Source organism: Rutilus rutilus (genome assembly GCF_951802725.1).
Source record: "Rutilus rutilus genome assembly, chromosome: 20".
NCBI lineage: Eukaryota > Metazoa > Chordata > Actinopteri > Cypriniformes > Leuciscidae > Rutilus > Rutilus rutilus.
Genome location: NC_140225.1, coordinates 6853842 through 6875806, shown reverse-complemented (window position 1 = coordinate 6875806; position 21965 = coordinate 6853842). Strand labels below are relative to the sequence as shown.

Here is a 21965-nt window from a genome sequence, read left to right as displayed (position 1 = left end):
CTCTAGATTTACCAATTTATTGTGAAATTGTGTTTAAAAAGTGTTGCTTTTTTCAGATCAGAGGAACCCTTACTTAATAAAATAGCATTTGTAACCAAATACTAGATTCAAACTGTTTAATAAAAGCAGTAAAATAAAGTAAAAAATAAATTAAATATCCAGGGCATGTTTTTTCCACACTGTTTTCCACTAAATATATATATTTTTGACATTTTTGAGTGATGATGCAAACAAATTCCAGGTGTTTTTTTTTTATATATTTTTTATAAATCTTTCTTATCTGAAATTAATTCACAGAAATGAATTAAATCGGTCAATTCTAATAGCAAGTTTAAATCATAGATGGCAAATATTTAAGTAATAAAATATCATTCTTAACACGCTTGCAAGTTGTGAGACGAGGAAGGATTGTGAAACCAGTCGGAAAAGTGCATTAAAATCATTATGATATTCACAATGTTGTTTAATTTCATATCGGCCAGAAAATCATCACAAATATATTGTGAATATTCAGTATATCATCCAGTTTTATGAAACAGCCAGGTAGAAGATAAAGAATGAAACAGAAGACAGATCTATAAGAGGTGTTAAAGCATCTAACCTCTGCAGAGAATTGTGGGACGCTGGTCCTGATGAGAGGGCAAGACGTGAGCTTCACATGACAAACTCAAACTTCAGCAGTCTGTGCCGCTTATTTCAATACACACACACAATATAGTGGCACACAGCACAGACAGACTGTAATGTGGAGAGCAGACAGATGAGGGCAGGACCGGTTCTTACCGCAGGGTGGTCTTTGCCCAGGGTCTTCTCTCTGATGGCCAATGCATCGTTAAGGAGGTTTGCTGCCTCTTTGTATTTATTCTGGTCCCTGGAGAGCAGAAAACAATTTCACATCAATCTATTGCGACTCGTTGTGCAACAAAGGGCTGTGGCAAAGGTCTTTCTCACAAAAAGCTGTTTCCACGGCAACAGGGTGATGATGGCACAATAGCCTAATATCCCAACGGCTTGCGAGACGGATATTACCATCGTTTACAACAAAAGCTATGGAGGAGGTGGTTCTCAGCCCGTTTGTTTAAAGCACTTGTTGATACCATACTGCGGTTTAAGATTAACATTCAAATTAAAATGAGAGATTCACTAGGCAATTTTACCACTTAAAGCACTGCTGCAAGAAGTATTTTAACATGAAACAAAACAGGAATCACTTCTGAATGACACTTACACTAATGTTCAACGGTGGGCTTTTTTTTACGTCTTATACTCACCAAGGCTCAATTTATTTGATTGAAAACACAGTAAAAACAGTAATATTGTGAAATGTTATTACAATTTTAAATGTTTTCTATTTTAATATATCTTCAAACGTAATTTATTCGTGTGATGCAAAGAAACTGCTCAAGGAACATTTCTTATTATTACCATGTTGAAAACAGCTGTGCTGCTTAATATTTTTGTGGAAACCATGATGTATTTTTTCATGATTCTTTGATTAATACAAAATTCAAAAACAGCAATTATTTGAAATAGATTACATTAATGCATCCTTCCTGAATAAAAGTATGCATTTTTCAAAAAGAAAACACTGAGCCCAAACTTTGGAAAGGTAGTGTACACATAAATGAGCAGGACTTATGACCAACATGCTTAAAATTGTACATTAAAGTCTTCTGAGCAGACAGTAAACCAATACATACTTCAGAGCTAAAGTTCTTTGCTGACCTGTAAACGAGGGCGAGAATGTTCAGCATGGTGGCTACATCGGGATGATCGTGTCCAGATGTTTTCTCTAGATCCTCCAGAGCCTGTTTGCAGAGAGGAACGGCCACCTCGTACCTGCCCTGTGAGGCGTACTGGATCACCAGGTTGTGGAGGGTTCGGAGACGAGCGGGGATCTCGTAACCGCCCTGCTGCGCTGCTGCCACTGCACTGCTGTGAGGAGGCTGGACTGGGGAAAAACAAAATCTTTACAAATATCTGCTATGTTCCAATACCTAGTGAGCTGCCTACCTAGACAGCATTTGTAAGCATAACAGACCCAAACCTAATGGTGTGCCTCACAGTAGGTGGCAATATTAAAATGCTCACTGCCATTCACAAATCCTCTCCTGTGGATATTAAAGTGTCTATCAAATGCACACTCGAGAATCTCGACAGAAGAAGTAGGTCATCCAGGGACTTTTCGCCTACTGTTTTATTCGGACATGCTACTCTTTTGCCGTACTGTTTTTCAAATACTATATAGTAGGGAAGTATTCGATTTCAGATGCAGTGATTGCATTATGGTATTTCCTTATGCACAAAGACCAAAACACAGTGACAAGCTCAGTGAAAATGTAAAGCGGTGACACTATTTTACAGTGTCCTTGTTAAATATGTACTTACTGTACTAATAACGATAAATGATGCATAATTACATGAAACTAACCCTAAACCAAACCCAAATCCTAAAACGAACCCTATAGTAAGTACATATTGTTAATTAATTTTACTCAGAACTTAAATGTATGATAATACCGCAACAAGTACACCTTCAAATAAAGTGTAACCAAAATAGGTATGATTAAAATCTCACAAAAAAATAAAGGTCGCACTTAATATTAGGTGTCTTTGACTACAATGTACTTACATCAAAAACAAATAATTATAGGTACAAATACTTATTGTCTTCATGTTGTATTGCAAAACACTTCTGCTGCTATTGAGGTGAGAATACAGGTAAGATTAGAGAGAGGTTTAGTGGTATGGTTATATCGAATTTGAATATTTGAAGGATTCGCCAGTATTTCTGCTGTGGTTATGACAAAGCAGCTTGTTTTCAAACTATTTTATTAACAGAAACTGGGAGTGCTGATATTAAAATTAACCTTGATTCAGTTTTTAAAAAACTGTACATTGTACAATACAAGCAATAGTTACTGAGCAGGAAAAAAGAAATGTGAATTCAGTTTAAATCTCGATTTTGTATATTTTTAGCATTTTAGAGTTAGATCATTGTAATACGTTAATAATAATTTAAATTAATAAATAATACAATGAAATGAATCATTTATTTAAAAAACATTCGATTAATAATTTAAATACTTCATACTAAAGTCATCTTGAGCCTCACCTTAAATTTACTAGACTATTGGAATCAGCACTGGATCTCATGAGTGGTCATTAACCGATCAGTCACTTTTATGATTTAATTTCAGAAGCTGCCAATGTAAATGGAAGCAGACAGTTCACTAGGTTTTTCCTGGAACAAAGCCTATATGTTTGAGTTAAGATGGTCAGTTATCAGAAGTCAACATGTGGCTTTCCCCTAAAAGTAGAAAAACATGAACCGAGACCCCAGAAAGCACTTCTTCCTGAGACTGTCACATTTAGGCACAAGATCTAAGAGAGCATATTTTCTGATTAGAAACATGCCTCAGACTTAAACAAACTTTAAATTAGCCAACTCAAATAAACGAAGAATTAATCAAACACATGGCAGAGCAAAATGACAATGAAAGGATTACATCCCTACTTCTTCAGGAATGAGGAGAAGAGATTAATGCGATCTTTCTCAGAGCAGATTAATGTCTGTCTCTTTGAAAAACCCTGCTGGAGATCACTTGCTGTAGGGATGCATCGCTGACGGTCAAACAGCCGTTTGGCATTCGTGTGTCAGAATGAGGGCTAATCTGAGCACGGCAGTGTCAGCCTGCGACATACGAGGCTTTAAACTCCCGTGAGCTGTTGCGCTCTCTGACACATGTCCCGGGCTGCCCTTTGATCCTCCTCCACAGTCAATGAGGCAATTATCAGGCAGGACAACAGAGAAAGTGGAAGGGTGGAAAGAAAATGCAAGACGGGAAACCGTTCAGCAGAAAATACGGGAAGGAAGAACTGTGGTTCTCTTCTCTTCCCCCAATACACTGCTCCTTTTAAGTCTTTCAGAATTGACAATTTTTACATTTTTATTTATTAGTGGTAAAATTGTTTGATTCAGAAAGAGTAAGCAGAGCACGATTTTAATATTTTTGAGCTTGTAAACAAATTTTTGTATCTTTATTTTCATATTCTGGTTGTACCGTGGTAAAGTGATGGTATCAGATGGTAATACCACCCTACGGTGAAGTACATTGGGGTACAAAATACTGAGACCACAATGAAAATCTTGGAATTTAAACCTGGGAATAAATTGAAAATGTATTTATACAAATATAAAAGATACAAAGACATATTCAGTATATATTACCGTTCAAATGTTTGAGGTCAGTAAAAAAAAACAATTAGACCTTTTATTCAGCAGAAGGAAATTAAATTAAATTATTAATATTATTCAGTAAAATAAATTAAAGTTATTTAAAACTGTAATATTTCATAATATTATGTTGTTGTTTTTTACAGTAAAAAAAAAGAAAGAAAAGTCTTACCAACCCCAAGCTTTTGAACGGTAGTGTAAATATTTATTTAAATGTATTTAAAATATATTGATTATATTTACTTATAAATATATTGATTATATTTATTTATAAATATATTTATAATTATAATTTCTAGATCACAATAAAATGTTATCAAATCTGTGCCATAAAAAAAAAAAAAAGTCCAAATTAGAAGTATTTCTACTAATGGCTTCTGACTTTTAGACCACAACAGTATACAATAAGCCTGAATGGTTCACCCATTCTTATATCATGGTGTTTCTTCTCTGTGCCCTTTGTTTTGCCAGGTCAGAGGTCCAAAGCTGAGAGCTACTGGGGTACTTACTGCCAGGACCCGGTTCATCCTGCTCATCTGGGAAAAGATCATCCAGTGTCTCCCTACTGGAATCAGAGTCCTTATCATCCTGATGAGAGTGAGATGTAAAGAGGTGGAGAGAAGTACAGAATGAGACCAAAGAAAGAATGACACCGAGATAAAGGCTCTGTGGTAAATAAGACCAAGTCTCACAGATGGGCTGAGGTCCTGGTCGTATTTCTTGAGTTGGTTCATGAACTCCAGATGTTTCTTCTCCTCCTCCAGCTGGGCCACGCTCTGCTCGCTCTTCTGCAGCCGCTGCTGGGTCCCTGCCAGCTCATCCCTCAGCCACTGGTTCTCCTGACACAGCCTCCGCACCTGGAGGACAGGAAAAAAATATGCTTTAGGGCATTTTCACACTACAGCTTTTAAACTAATTTGTTGGAGCGAATAGCACCATTGACAGCAGCCCTGTTTCAGGGAGTATTTTCTCCTTTATTTTCCCCATAGTCATTGAGCATTTTATTTAGAACTTAGTAATTGTGTGTAATTTAGTTATTAACCAATTAAACAATTGTTCAAAAATTAGATTAAAATCACATTGGCTTGTTGATGTTTGCTTCATGAACCTGACTCCACTGATTCATTCTTTAGATATACACAAGTGCCATTATGTGTGTGGGGCAAAACCATGAGTCAAAATGTAAAGTGAACCATGCTTCCAATTTTAAATCCCAAAATGAAGTGGTAAACTGTTGTTAGTACTCACGCTGATGAAATAAACTACAATTTGGAGCAAAATAATACAATGTAAAAATATATCAAATGGGAGTAGGTGGATGGAATTAAATTTAAGATTGGACTTTGCAATCAAATCAAGTCTGTATACCTATCCGCCAATGAACCTGAGAGCAGAGTTAAATTTTTTATGTGGTGTATGTACCTGTGCTCGAAGCTTCTGTTTCTCAGCCTCCACTGCACTCAGGTGCCCCGACAGAGCCATCATCACCTGCGCCGATCGATAAAAGAAAGACAGAGAGAAGCCATGGTGTTACAATGGTTACAAGCAAATTAATTTTATTGCCATTTTATCCCACTTCGGAAGCATTTCCACACTGCACCTGTGCCTCGCTAAGGCCCAGCTCCAGCATTTCCATGGAGCGTTGAATCATGGCTGTCTTCTCCTCAACAGCACGACCCTCCTGGCTCTGTTTGAGGCAGCGCAAGGTCCCCATCAGCCCCTCCAGGATGGCCTGATGTTCTGCACGGAGCGCCTCCAGCCCCTGCATGACCTCTCGTGTCCGACATAGCAGCTCGTCCTGGGACAGCTTCTCGTCGGGGTCCCCCTGCCCCTCCGTCTCCTTCACACACACCACGCTCGACATGTCCTCACGCATCCTACACAGAGACACACAATACAATATGAGAACAGAAGCCTGGAAACATTTCCTGTTAAGGGCAGGGACGAGAGCCTGGGACGTTTTACGTTGCTGTCAGGGCTTGACAATAAGGACTGCCTGATGGCCCGGGGTCACCGCAAACGTCGCTCGGGACATAAAGTAAATAGGGTAAATTTTGATTTCATGTCGACTTTTACGATATTTTACATTTATATGAGTTAGGCTAGTAGTTTTTGGTGTCACAACCTTATTTATTATGGTTAAGTGTCAAAAACAACAAAAACTAGGCCTATTTTATTTATTTATGAGTTTTTTTGGTAGGGCCAGTGAAAATTTTGGCAGGGCAAGAAAAACATTTATCCACTGGCTCAATCAGGCTCAATCAATCAAAATGCTGTATTACTGTTACTACATATAAAGCTCTTTATGATTATGTGATGTTAGCCACTTGACAAAATAGCACTGTCTCTGAGGCATGGTACAAACATGTTATTCTTGGTAAGAAAATGACTATGAGCTATATAACAATGATTAGTTTTCTGTTGATAAAGGTATCCAAACAGTTGCTCACCTGTCTAATGAAACATAATTTATTAAAGCGTCTTAGGTGTTTCCATGGTTTCTATGGAAGTAAAAAGGATAATCAAGGGTAGGTTTTAATCTAAAAATCTTACATATTTTTTAACCTTTAAGATGAGTGTGCCACCGAAGGCAATTAAATGAGAGGTCAACTCTTGAAACCCTAAACAAATAATTCAAGTCACTGTAAATTTGAAGTGGTGAAAATATTCCACAAATGTTCCAACATCTCTAGGCAGAAGAATGAATTCCCTACCAACTCCCATAAAACACCATGGGAACTGGCTTTTAATCTAGATTCACTGAGGCAAACTTCCATGTTGTCTTCAACAACTTATGTAACAGGACTAGGAACCTATAAAATGGCTTGCGTGAAGTAAATCAGCTTAGACCACTTGCAAAGCTTTAAACAATGACTGTTTCACTTAACAGTATTCGAGTTAAGGCAATGGACATCAGCGAGAGCAAGATGTAAGCTCAGATTTAACCAAATTAGTTGAGATGGACTACACAGATAACTTGGCAAAACACGCTGCCACAATGTTATGGTGCTCTAGATGGTTAACAGGGCATTACTATGCAGTTTCTATGGTATTCTAAGACATTTTTAGCATATTGCTGAGTGGCGACTAAACTGTTTTACTGACCCAACCCATGTCTCTATGATATTCTCTAGATATGTCTCAGATCCTTTCTTCAATGTAATATTCTTTTATGGGATTTTTTTTTTCTCATTTTAAAGCAGACAGTATTCTTCCCTTAAACCCTTATCTGCATTAACCCCAAAGTATAGGCTACTTCAGCTTTGATGTGAACGCTTAGCATATGTGTGCAGCCTTTAAAAGTGTCTTAGATTTGATGCTCAAACACAGGCTCAACACATGCGCACTAGAAAATTGACCTTGCTCAGTGTCTGCGCTATTTCTTTCCAGAAGTTATGACCAATAAAAATGGTCATTGCAGACATGTGCAAGTGATTTGAGCGTAAAAAAAAAGAAAGAAAAAAGCTCCACTAGTGCGCACATGGCGAATAGAGTATACTTTGAAAGGCTTGCGCTGTGTGGAAAGTGGAAAGTGGAAAATCAAGTTTACCCTGGACACATCAAGCCGACGGTCTGCCGTTGGCCCATGCCAGGCCATCATTGACCACACTTTTGGTGTCTGCCTAGTTTTTGCTGCGTTCGTGACCATTGGCACTAAACGGACAACACGTCGGCAGCTTTTCAGCTGATTTCGCATTTTGAGGCCGTCGATGAGAGATATCAGATTGGCTGTAGAGCTTAGCGAAAAAGTGAACGAAAAGAAATACGGAAGTGAGGAAAACAAATAAATCACAGTCAATAGGGCACACACAGTTGCTTTGTTTACGGTTTGTATATTCGTAGCAGAGAATGTCTAATAAGGGGATAACTTCCACTCTCAGTACACTTCCGGCTTCTGAACTGGTTGCAGTTCCACTCTGGTTCCATATGAGGGCGCTCACAGGACGAGTGCAGAATGAATGGAGGTCTATGGAGCTATACCCCTCAAAATCCACTTTTCTCAGGATATAATTTGTCTAGTAATTTGAATGTTGTATTCGAAAGGAGATGCAAAGAAATTACACACTGCTGGGTGTTAGATTTTCACTTATTTGCTTTAAAAAGTCTTTTAAAATGTCAATGACGTCACACACATCGTACGACCAGAGATACTGCTTTACGGCAATCCTTCAGTCACTTTGGTGCTTTCGCGCTCTGCACTTTCTTTTCTCTTGAGGCATCGACAACACAGCTGACACGTAAATACACGTACTAGAAGAGTCCTTAATCAGTCCTTCACTGACCAATCAGCGTTCATTAGCAGAATGCTAGCGTGTTATGGGCAACAACAACTCAACCTGTAAGAAATAGAAAGGACATAAGTACTCGTTCATTCAACTTTCGACCTATAACCCATGTTGAACTTGCAAAACCTACAATCAAATCTGAGATTTCTCAACGGCAATCGGGTGAAAGAGACAAATTTAGCCGTCTAGCTCCATAGACTCCCATTCATTTTGCACTCATGGGCGATCGCCCCCAGTGGAACTCTGGTGGAACTACAACCAAAATTCGGTACAATAGGACTTAATAGAGAGTGGCAAGGCTCTCCGTAGACTGAATCTGTTCGTAGTCTTAACTCTTTCTGTTTCCCTTTTTGAATTACAAATACAGACTACTGCCACCTGTTGGTATGGAGAGTTCTTTAATGGGTTTGTTCAAAACACTAATCTTAAGTATGAGCCTTAGCAAACACTACTAACATGAAATTCTAAAATAAAATGAAAAGACACAAAGTAAGTTCACTCAGAAGTACAATGACAACGCAAAGCTTCTCCAAGAATTTGAGAGGCTCCTCACTCTTCCCAGCCTGCCACAGGGACACAAAGCAGCTGTCTTTGCTGTTGCCAAGACACAACTCACCTGGTAAGGCAGATCACAGTTGCTAAGAGAGTAGGTGAGGCACGATAGCGTAAGAGCACTTGGAGTTGTGAAAACCAAAAGAGCAAGAAGAGAGAACCTGAGATTGTTGCCCTTTCAAACGCAATAGGTCCAGACTACAGTGAAGATGTTGGGAAAACCCATTCATTAGAAATAAACACGTCTCCTCAGATTTCTTTTCTCTCATGAAAACAACAGTGCAGTCTCCTCCCTGCAATGCTGATGTAAAGAGGAGGAGGGTCTACGTGCTTATTCTGAGCTTTGGGCCTGTGCTGTTCCTGCGGGAGGGGAATTAGGAAGTGAGACAGCAGAGATTCATGTGACCCATAACGTAGCTCGTCGTCTGGCATATGACAACCATTGGGCAGGAAAAACCAGTGCATGGTGGGAATCAAAGTACTGATGAATCTGATGCACAGACCAATCTCACAGTTCTTTTCCTATGGGGACCAACCACCGAGACTCTCATCATCCAACATAAAAGCAGCTGATATAACAATTTTAGATATTAAATATTTCATTAATAATACTGACAAACATAATTACATTTGGGTATTACGAATATATCATAGAGTGCAAGGCATTTTATTTAGTAGCATAGGAACGCAGCGATATTCATATTCTGGCTGTTACCAATAAACCGGGCTAGTAATAGATTGCAGATATTAAAATTTTAAACTATTTTCTCTGAATAAATTAAGAATAAAACACTAAAAACTAAAATCTATTATTTTAAACTCTACAAGTATACTGTATTTATATGTATGAACACATGACATTCATATGGGGACTTTCTAAATTTCAGGATGTTAATTAAGTTATGAGTAAAAATTGCAATTGTTATTATGCAAATGTAATCTATATATAAAAATTAGGGAAATGAGACTTTGCAGTATCAACAGATAATGATTAAAAATAATAATAATACTGGCAGATAATTGATATAGTACCAAATTGTATGCATCCCTACTTTTCCACAAAAAAAAAATAATAATAATAATTTAACCAACTTTTGCCTATGTACAATATACGTTAGAGCAGGTTAATTTAAAGGGATAGTTCACCCCAAAAAATTTTTTTTTGTCATTTACTCCCCCTCAAGTCTATATGAGTTTCTTTCTTCTGTTGAACATGAAGATATTTTGAAGAATGTTGTTAACCAGACAGTTTTTCATTTTTGGGTTAACTATCCCTTTAACTTAACATGAAAACTGACTCCTTATATTACTGTGTTTACATGCAAAGAAACCTAGACACTCCTTGTTTTCATCCTATTCTCCATGATCAGCATGATTTGTGTTTTCAGATGCATTAAAGAACCAAAGGTAGCAGGAAGACAGAGGAAGGGCAAAGGAAAGGTAATCAAATACACGACAGAGACGGAGATGCAAATTTCATGCTGCTGTTTGAAGTGCAAATGTGCGTTTCGGTGTTTTGTGCTGCATGGGGTTATGCAATCCCTGTTCTGCAAAGCACACAAAATACACCAAATGGCCTACACATAAATCATAAGGTAACAGATAATCTAATCAGCTTTCAGTAATACTAACGGCACATAAAGGACACAAAGAAGATCGGCAAAGCTGATAAAAGAAGAAAGGACGCACAGATTCATAAAGTTCCTCTTTCATATCCAAAAAAAACAAGGGAAGTACAAAAACATCTGCAGCTACTCTGACTTTAGGGAAAGGGTTTTTATTTTAATTATTACAGCACCAGGACAAGATGTCATAATGAGAATTGAGAATTTCCAGTTTTCCAAATACAAAAGTGCAGTGAGAACAAATCCTAACAGTATGAGGAGGACAGATAAATGAAAAACGCTGCAGGCCAGCACACCTCCTACTCAATTACAAAAGATAACGATCAGTCCCTTATTACTCAATGTGGAGATTAAGACAGAGAGCGCTAAAGATGCAGTAATAAAAGAGGAAGCTGAGGTTTGAACGCAGAGAGCTGGAGAGATTGAGCAGGCTGGGCGAGAGGCTCATTACTCAGAGCTGTTAAGCCGATAGAAACGACTATAGAATGACTCACAACCCTGTCCATCAGGCCAAAACTCTCCTGTGACCTGGAGGAAGGGGGAGGGGGGGCTGAACCTAACGCCTGAAATTATAACAACATCCATGCTGTCGAGTCACAGGAAGAGATATTGCTGACATTACAGGAAGGCCACACACCAAGGGAGAAAAAAACAGGACAGAGATTAAAGGAATAGCTAGTTCACCCCAACATTATTTACTCATTCAAAATCCCCTCTTTGACGTTTCTTCTTTCGTAAAACACAAAACAGCAATTATACTGTATATAGAAAGTAGCAATCATAATTATTCTTAAAATGATAAGGAATATCCTAGCAATTACATCACTATAATTGACCCATAAACGCATACCTCAGGTCTTTAGTGACTCGGGACATCATTCGCTACACTCCTCCTCATTCATTTTTTAAAGTTAGACATCAACCTTTTTAGTATTCCTCAATCAATTCATTATGAACAATATATATAAAAAAAATTATAATAATTAGACATCAAACTTTTTAGTATTCATCAATCAATTCATTATGAACAATATATATATATGATATGACGCAGCGCCTGAAAATAGTCCCCAGCTCGGTAACTTCCAACGTGACCGGGACTAAGTTTGTCTAACCTATTAGACCTATTTCCAGGCGCTGTGTCATATCATTACGCCTGCTGCACTCATGGTACGGCAGCAAAGTTTCTTGATTATTACGCAGGAATGAGAGTATAGTTCCTAGAAATATCAGCCTGGAAAATCGCAACTTTACATTTTACGTTGGTCTTAGTACACGATGTAACTACAGAAGAGTCAAGTTTTAAATAGGAAAAATATCGAAACTCTTTGGTCATTTTTTTGAGAGAGATGCTAATGGTCTTGTCCGATTCAATGATCTATGCTAAGCTATGCTAAAAGTGGTACCGCCAGACCCGGAGTTCGGCTGAATGGATTCGAAAACGGTAAAACTCAACTCTTTAACTCTGGGGGAGTTGTAAAATGAGCCTATTTCCAAAAAAAGTGGAGTATCCCTTTAATCTTTGATAGCTGAATAAGTGCAACTCGCCTTTATTCCACAAGGTGGCAATGTCTTATACGCAATGATGAAGTGACGTTCCACTCATAGTTACCGCAGGCAGAAAACAAAAGAATAGGAAGTATCATCAGCAAAACTTGAAATGTCTCAGCGATTTACTGCAGAGCAAGTACTGAACACAATCAAATATTAATGTCACTGTCACTTGATCGTGGATCTGGTAAAGAAGCTGCCAGAGATCAAAATATTGATTTTGAAGATGTTGAAAATGATAGTTTAGAGAATATGTTTGAGATCGCTAATATGAGCAAGATGCTGAATGTACTTGAAAATGAGCTCTGACGAGGACAGTGACAAAACAGCTGCTCAAACTGAACCAAATTATGCTTTTTTGTTCTTCTGTAATTGTTACGATAAAATCAGGAGAGTTTTATATTGTCACAACAGCAAGAGATACATCAATGTTAGATATAGATTTGTGTTGCTAAAGACCCGAATATGTAATAATGATTGCCAAAACATTCATGCATTTAAAATGAAAAAATAAAATAAATGGTAACACTTTACAATAAGGTCCCATTTGATAACATTAGTTAACACTATATTAGTTACCAATTAACTAACAATTCTAAAGCATTTATTTATCTTAATGTTAATTTTTATAACCAAGTCTCAATCTACAGATGACATTGTTTGCGAGAGGTAACATTAACACTGAGGCTGGTGTGTGGTGTGTGTGTGTGTCCTTGCTCGCCCTGGGCTAGAGACTCAGACCACCATGAGAAACTGCAGTGTGGTGCTTCATTTTAATGAACTCTGCAAAAGAGTGTGATTGCCCTGAAACTTCAGTCCAACCCACTCAGCTTCAGACGTCACCACCTCTGAATTCTCCAACGCTATGTGTGAAGGTTAGAGCACCATCTTACACTAAAGCTTTGCCTTTTCTCTGTGATATTTGGGGGAAACAGTTTCTTTCTGTTTTAAGTATCAGCTGTGCATGAATAAAGAAGAGAAAGTGTTAGTAGAAACAATGAATCAAGAAACCCTTGTTGTGATGATTAGAAAACCTACTATATCAGGTCTGATATGCGTCCAAAACCTATCCCATATAACAAGACACTGACACATTTCCATCACACAAGTCACATCCCAGTTCAATTCAGATGAACGCGTTCAGTATAATCAAACGGAGGCACTTTGCTGCGGCACAAGTGTATGAGTGGCCATAAATTGTGCTTGTGTTCCTGTGCGGAGCCAAATTTATAACTGTCCCATTGATTCCCCAGAGGAGAACCAGCCACCTTCTCATTGAGAAGCCACTGCAGTGGAGCCCGAGCTCACAGCTGGCCACACATTCAAACCGCTCAGAGACTGCATCTCCTTCACTGAAATACAAAAGCTTTCACTGAGCAAAGACGGACTGTATGTCAACCGAGCAGAGCAAGCCATCTGCATACCAACTAAAAAAGAGCCACGTCACGCAGCAAGATCAAGCACCTTGCGCTCAGTTGATTCCAAGCTAGTAGTCGTCATGAAATTGGTTATTTTTTTGCAAATATTTGGGTTACACGTCAACACAGGGCGTTTTATGCGTTTAATTCAATTAAATGCAAATAAACAATTAAAACTAATTTCTTGCAACATACAAGTACTATTCATCACTCAACTGGTCTAACAAGCTCCTATATAAAGTCTCCATCTGAGACCAGCAGAGCCAGTTCAATAATACATTTATTAGAGAATTAGGCCGTTCTTAAATGGATAGTTATAGATAGATAATTATTTAGGCTAATCAATTACTCACCCTCATGTCGTTCCAAACCCGTAAGACTTTCGTTCATCTTCGGAACACAAATGAAGATATTTTTGATCAAATCTGAGAGCTTTCTGTCTATTCGTTGACAGCTACGCAACTACCACTTTGACGATTCAAAAAGTTCATAAAGAGATCGTAAAACTAATCCGCATTAATTGAGCGGTTTAGTCCAAAATTTTCTGAGGAGACTCGGTCGATTTAGGCTACGAACAGACTGAATTTAGCCTTTATATGTGAATAGAGAAGAACTAGAGAGGCGAGTCATGATCAACAAAATAAATTGGAGTGCATCTCATGCGTAGCTGATATATATATAGTGTCACATGGTCCTTCAGAAATCATTCTAATATGCTGGTTTTGAGCTCAATTATTATTGGTGCTCAATTGTTAATAATGGTTATCATCAAGTTGATCTGTCAACAGTTGTGCTGCTTAATATTTTTGTGTAAACTATGATGCATTTTTTAACGATTCTTTAAATAGAGTGTTAAAACAAATGTATTTTCTGCCAATTTTGATCAATTTAATGCATTTTTGCTGAATAAAAATATTACTTCCTTAAAAAAAAAAAAAAAAAAAAAAAAAAAAAACTTACCAACTCTAAACTGTTGAATACACTGAGTAGTGCATCACAGCAAAAACAACATTTTCAACAATGATAATAAAAATAAATGTTTCCTAAGTCGCAAATCAGCATATTAGAATGATTTCTGAAGGATCATGTGACACTGAAGACTGGAGTAATGATGCTGAAAATTCAGCTTTACCATCACAGGAATAATTTACATTTTACAATAAATTAAAAGAGAAAACAGTTCTTTTAAATTGTAATATTTCTCAATATTACTGTTTTAGTGTTTTTTATGCAGCCTTGGTGAAGAACTTCGGAGAAACTTCTTTAAAAAACATTACAAATCTATATAACCTATTACTGTAGTAATGCGTTAGCACAGGCTGTGAAACAGTCTATAGTCTGCTTAGTGGTGCAGTGATTATTAACTCATTTAACACAATCTTCTTTATGGATTAGGGCAGTGGTCCTCAATCCTGAAATACACCCAGCACTGAAATTTATGATATTAATCAGCTATATTTAATAAGGGAGATTTCCAAAATGTGGAGTGCAGGATTGAGCACCACTGCCACGCAGAGATTTTAACGTTACCCCTTACTGAACAGATATCATGGACAGTTCTCTGGAGCAGTGACTAACACTGAATTAACACTGATCCATTGCTGGTTTGATACTGATCTAACACTGATCTTATGGATGGTTTAGGGCTGTATCATACACAGTTATCTGGTGCAGTGACTAACACTCTCTGCTGCATATCATGGCCTGGCTGGGCTTACACACTCTGTGACTTAATATCACACATCTGACTTTCAATATCATACCTCTGAGCATCCATCCAGCCGATTTACCAGGTCTAATAAAAGTGATAACGATCTCGAAGTCGTTTAAAGGCGATGTAAACACTCATTTGACAGGTAGACTGACACTCCCAGCCAGCCTCGGACGCGAGATGAGCGCGTGAGTTAACGTTAGCTCGTTAGCATAATAAACATCTTACCGTTCAGCGGAACATCCAGATCACACACAACTGTAACAGTGTTTGTTCCTCTGTGTCCCACCACAAAACCCAAGTCAATATAACACTCCGCAGACTGAATGAGAGGGTTTGGGGGTTGGAATAGGGCAGTCGGACCAGTTGTGTGTGTGTGTCCTCTCCAGTCTTCCGGAGCTCGATGGGGGAAGTTCCTGCCACTAGCAGTCCGATTCCTCCAGCACGAGCTCAAATCACAGAGTGGCGCAGAAACTATAGATTATTAATCACACATTCATAATGTGTGACGCGGTGTTTGCGAAAACAGTCGGATCTCAGCTCAGACGCATCTGTCTGGAGCTGCACTGGGTGAAAATGGCGTTGTGTTTCTCCCGGCAGGTTTACTCCTCCTCATTATGATGTCATCCGAAGATGAAAGGAATTTGGGATGATCGAAAATGTTGATATCAACTGTTAATTTTACTTTTTATTTCGTTTATTTTCAATAGTAGTCCTATTTGTCTACTACTATTATGTTTCCGTATATATTATACCAAAGTTCGACTAGGTTATTTAAGCAATATTAGTAATAAGAATCGTCAGATAAACAATTTATTATTAGCTATGTGGCTAATGATATATATTTAGTTGCCTAGTGCGAAATTTAGTCGCAAATACGAGTGATTTATTACTCGCAATGTAGTGAGTTGAGAGAGAGTGATATCGCTACTACTGCTACTACAAACAAAAAAAAAAAAAAAAGGAATAAATTTCAAGCTTTGCGCGTAAATAAACAAAGTACAGAAAGAAAACTGGTCTGGAATGCCACATACGAGTGGAGCGGAGTGAGATTAATTTCTTCAAAGCATTTGATATCACTCTGCTTCTGCTTACACTCCTGGTTTTACATTTCCATACACCAGATCACCCCGAGAAATTATTTTCATTTATTATTTTCTGAATTATTAGCCTAAACCTTAAACTGCATTTTATGTAAGCCTACCTCGTGTTATATATTTATTATTTGACTGTGATTCATTCGAAATAATTTATTTTACAGGTACGAAGAGGCAAATGTAGCTTCAATTTAATGCAATATGTTAATGCAACATTTTCCAAAGCCACGTTTGATACCAAAGACAGGCCTTTAACCAATCAGTGTTTTAGCTTTAAAAATAAATGTCTTTTAGGTGTAAAAGGTCAAATTCATAATTAAGGGATAGTTCACCCATAATTGAAAATTCACCCTCCAGTTGTTCCAAATTTGCATTTCACAGAATATCTTCTTTGATGTTCCACAAAAGAAAGAAAGTCATACAGTTTTGGAATGACATAAGGGCGAATAAGAATTTTCACATTAGATAAGGCTGCTGTAGATTTGGCTTTGCGTGCATCTCTCCTCTCAACGTGTAACTATTAACGTAATGATATTTAGGTTTTGAACTTGAACTCGGATTATAAAAACTCAAAAAACAGTTCCAGGTTTTGGTGCAATGTTTGGTCTAAACTTTCACTGCTTTCACTTCCACATAGAGACAACACCATAGAGAGCAGTGATTAATTTACAGTCTTTATTTATATTTCATGAAGTTTTTCCTTTCTCTTGTCCAGTCAGTGTCCTCCATGTGTTGTGTAGAGCTACTCTTGCCATCAGAAGTGTAATGGTGAAGTTCCGTCTGTACCATTCCCTGAAACACAAAAGGTTTGGAATTAATTCTGTTGTAATAGTCAGAATTTTTTTTTTTAATGGAACAGTTTTAGACAAAACACCAAAAAGGGTCTTTTTAGTTGCTGATGATTATCATATTTGATACATCAGGCTTTTATGGCTCATATAGTATAATATAGGAGAATATGGAGCTCACACTTGAGGAGAAAGAAAACAACACCTCCGTTTTATTCAGAGGCCCAAATAATTTACAATTTGGTGCAGTTGCTGATATTTATATGGCCAAAAAGTAAGATGAAATTGTGATAGCTTATAAATATAATCTGTCACTCTATTTCTTCCAATAATGTGTTCAGAAGTCGATATTTAATGCAATAATGCTGAAGGGGGAAATTTTTAGAAAATATAAGCCTTTTCCTTGCTTAAAAAGACGAGAGAATGCATGTAGAGGATTGTGTAGAGCAGTTTTTAAAATTATAAAAGTATTTGAATCTCACCTGTTATAACTGGAATGCCTTGTAATGTTTTTGTCCAAGAAGTGTTTGTAGAATACTGCCATTTCCTCACTGCTTAAAGTCCTTTTCCTTCCTGGAACGGTGATAAATGACACAGTATACACAAGCACATTTCAGTTAGCAGTGCCAAAACCAACACAGGCATGTCTAAATCTGAATCTGATCTCTGCATATCCCACTGGAATCCGATCAGATTTAGCAAGTGTGAATGGAAAAGAAAAAAGAAAAGAAAAAAATCACATGAAATGCGAAAATCTGTTTCAAGCTACATCCATATGTGGTTTGAAATCCTATTCAAATCACATTTCTGGAAATCTGTTTCGGTCTGACTGCTCTGATCGGACTTTGCATGTTTTATGTGACTTTCTCATGCCACGTAAACCGTAAATGTCAGGAAACATGCTGAAAGTCGTTGCAGAAACCAATTTTCAGCTAAGGCTGAACAATAAAGTACTACTAACTAAACAAGGTTGTGTTGTTGCAAAGTGCTGGATGAGCAAAAAATGACAATATAACGGAGACATGTTTCGGAACCGGCGGAGACGACAGCGTGGGATAAAGCCGCTCACACGAGTCTCCTACGTTTCTTGGTTGTTGATTTTGGCGTATGCCTACAACCACAATGTCATTGTCATAGAAACCAATGCAGATGTTTCAGAAAACGAATGGATCTGAACAGTTGCGATACACAAAGTGGACGTCAATAATTTTAGATCAGATTCCAATAGTATACACAAATAATCAGATTTGGACTGACAGTGTGAAGTATATTGAATGTCAGGGGTGCAAACCTCAGTTCCTGGAGGGTCACAGCCCTGCAGAAGCGGTCTCATATCGAAGGCTGTGTCCTCCAGAGGTCGCATTTGTCAGCTGTATACGTCATTGAAGCTGCTTCATTTCAGTAAACTGACTACTACATTCCAAAGTCATTAAGAAATTAAGATTTCACTAGAAATAAAACGTCACTTTTATAATAGTTACTATTCTGAAATATGACATCCTTTATGACGTATGCGGCCGACAAATGTTTCGCTTCAACCCTAATTAAACACCTGATCCAGTCAATCAAGTCCTTCAGGCTTATTTGAATTCTCAGTACTCATAAAAGAGTAGGCAAAAAGTCTTTGGATGACCTACTACTTCCAGTGAGATTCTGAAGTGTGCATACGAGACCCTTTACCATCCCATGAGGCCACGGGAGTAGATTTGTGAATGGCAGTGAAGGTCACGTGATAATGACAACATGTCAAATGTAGTATGTCCGGATAACACTCATACTATACAGAACGTTCTCTTTTAGCGGTCGTAAAGTAGTAACTTATTCAAAATAAGTACCTACTCAAGAGAGTATGTGATTTCAGACACAGCCTAGGGCAGCATACGAAATTTCATACTTCCCTACTATAAAGTAGACCAAAAACAGTATGTGAAGTAAAACGTGAAGGCCAAGTATAACAACCATTCCCGGATTTTGTCCTCTTTAACCTGTCAGAGTTACTGCACACACACTGGGAGCAGTGAGTAGTGAACACACACATACACTGCAAACCGTGGACACACACCCGAAGCAGTGGTCATCCATTCACTGCGGCGCCTGTGGAGCGATTGGGGGTTAGGTGCCTTGCTCAAGAGCACCTCAGTCATTTCCTGCCGGTATTGAGAATCGAACCCGCAACCATTAGATTACAAGACACTCTAACCATTAGGCCACAACTAGACATACTACTACTACTACTACTACTACTACTACTACAAGAGTAGTATATCCAAATTCATAATACTCATAAAAGAGTAGACATGAAGGTACCCTGATGACTTGCTACAGATTCTGAAGTGTGCATATGATGGACACTTTACTATCCCATAAGGCCACAGGAGAGGATTTGTGAATGGCAGTGAAGTGATGCAACCAGAGAAGTCTTATTATTGGGAGATATGAGGGTCAAAGGCTCTACCATTGGACAAAGCGTAACGCCTAACTTGGATCACGTGTGCCTTGACTTCAATGAATTTCGACAGTCAACCACTGTTTGCGGATACCATAGAAATAAAATGAAAAGTGCGTAACCTGAATCATAGCTGTCTCACAACTGTCCGTGACTTCTCTTATAAAACAGCATTTTTTTGTGTGTAAACTAAACATAGATCCATCTAAAAATTAGCAAACATGTTGAAGATTAGTCGATTCATTAAATGATAAGCTATTTGCTCACAAAAGCAGTTTATTCAGCGTTGTGAAGCCTCTCCTCCATTGACATCCATTCAAAAAGAAACAAATGGCCTCTTGTCTTCCCTGATCACTGCAGCATTAGCAGCAGGCGTTACGCCTTTTTCAGCTATAAGGTTGCAGGCTTGCCTTCAAGTGGCTTTGAAGGAGCTGACGCTGGTAGGTCTCATGATAATGGCAGCATGGCGAATGCAGTATGTCCAGATTACATTCATACAATATAGAAACACACTTTTTTTTTAGAGGTCAAGATTTCAGACACAGCCTACATGTGTGTGTGTTGGAGTAGGGTTGGAACTAAACTCTGCAAGGCTGTGGTCCTCAAGGAACTGAGTTTTACACCCCTGCTGTAGGTAGTGTCTGTGTTTAGACAGCTCACCATCATGATCTCTTTCAGACAACCCTTTTGCCGTCAATTGTAATTGAACGTATTCTTCTTTTTCCTGTTGTAAAAATAAATAAAAAATGGGTCAATATGAATTAACTTTCATGAATTAACTTTTGGAACACAAAACTGCCCCCTAATGGTAAAGGGAGAACTTCATGGAGGATCTCAATAGTTGCAGTAACTACTCCACAAACATATTAAATGTGTTGCCTGCTACAAACTGAGGGGTTTTAAAGCTTGCATCATACATCTGTGGTTCACACCTTGCTAAATGAGAAGTTCTGGTTGGTCCAGAACTCGTGGTTCCAGTCCTCGGTCTCCTGTCTCAGATGCCTCAACTTCCTTTCCAGTGGCGTCTCGTTCTCTGGGATGTGATATATGATCGGCCTCAGGTTCGACAGTCTATCTGGTGGACCAATCCAGTCATATTTTGATGTTGCTGTTGGACTGAATCCAGACCTCTACATAAAAAAAACAGTCATCTAGATAAGAACAAGGCAGCATGATAGGAAACTTCCAAAAACAAAAAAATAAACAAATATTAATCTAATCAGTCTAATTAATCTGGGTAAAACTAGGCAACATCAGACAACTAAATCCACAGTTATAACTTAACTAACTTTTTTTAACTTTCACATCAGGTAAAAAAAAGAGAGTATTGAAATAACTTAAATGTTACAAATGGTATGTACAAAAAAATGGCATTTTTGAAATATCAATAATTATGTATAATTTAAACGTTTTTTAAAAACTAAAAGCAAAAGTATAGACAATTATATGCAAGTCCATCAGTTGAAATTCAAAATTCTAATTTAATTGTATGAAATTATATTAATCTAATATAATTTGTTGATACGTGCAACGAGAGCATTTAAATGTTAGATGTGCAGATGAACTGTTGCATTGCTGTTAATTTGACATAAAGGTAGTAAACGACAAACCTCTGGTCGTTTGGCATGTTTTGGTGGTTGGCTTGTGCTTTGTCGATGACCTCGACAGGGACTCCTTAATGACACAGGAGCATGTGTGTAACACGGACGCAGAGACCTAGATATTATAAAATGAAATGTTTTTACATTCATCTTTGATTAAATTAATGAATCGACCATGACAAATAAAAATCATAATAAGTGCGATTTCTCCGCTGGCTTCCGTAACAGCACGCATCTATCAGTACGTTTCAACATGGTGGATGATTTTAAAATAAAAGTCCTCTACATTACTCATGCTTCAGCGCTTCATACAAGAGAAGATATTCTTGTTTTCCGAGGTCAAATGACAACCGGTGCATATCACATTCTGGAGAGAGTGCACTGTGTTTTATTTGAATTATATTTTCAACAAAAATCAAGTATTTTGGAAAGCTCTGGCGCACTCTACTTCCGATAGTTCTGATTTTATCAAACTGGACGACCAAAACATCCCATGAGTTACGACACAACAACATATGGGCCTGGTTTCACAAACAGGGTTTTAGATTAAGCCAGGATTAGGTTTTAGTTAAATTAGGGCATTGAGGTAGCTTTTATAAATGTTCCTTGAAAAACAAAAACAAAACATTACTGGTGTGCATCTTGAGACAAAA

The 21965-nt window shown here is 37.8% G+C and overlaps 2 protein-coding genes across 6 annotated transcripts in view; both read right to left on the bottom strand.

Moving 5' to 3' along the window:
- The window catches only part of klc1a (kinesin light chain 1a), a 38401-nt gene extending 22402 nt beyond the window's left edge, over positions 1-15999 (bottom strand). For all 5 annotated transcript variants that reach the window (XM_084392077.1, XM_084392074.1, XM_084392076.1 and 2 more), the window contains exons 1-7: positions 15609-15999; positions 5838-6114; positions 5660-5725; positions 4930-5094; positions 4747-4825; positions 1726-1951; positions 784-871 (exon numbers count right to left, since the gene is read on the bottom strand). In XM_084392077.1, coding sequence (XP_084248203.1) covers positions 784-871; positions 1726-1951; positions 4747-4825; positions 4930-5094; positions 5660-5725; positions 5838-6113 — 900 coding nt within the window. In that variant the 5' untranslated portion in view covers position 6114; positions 15609-15999. The remainder of the gene's footprint in view (positions 1-783; positions 872-1725; positions 1952-4746; positions 4826-4929; positions 5095-5659; positions 5726-5837; positions 6115-15608) is intronic.
- Positions 16000-17139: 1140 nt separating this feature from the next.
- coa8 (cytochrome c oxidase assembly factor 8) lies at positions 17140-21773 on the bottom strand. The gene is made up of 5 exons (XM_084390981.1): positions 21322-21773; positions 20644-20841; positions 20372-20435; positions 17748-17838; positions 17140-17269 (listed from the first exon to the last, which is right to left on the bottom strand). The coding sequence occupies exons 1-5, from the start codon at positions 21460-21462 to the stop codon at positions 17164-17166; spliced, it is 600 nt and encodes a 199-aa protein (XP_084247107.1). The 5' UTR covers positions 21463-21773; the 3' UTR covers positions 17140-17163.
- Between the last annotated feature and the right edge of the window lie 192 nt (positions 21774-21965).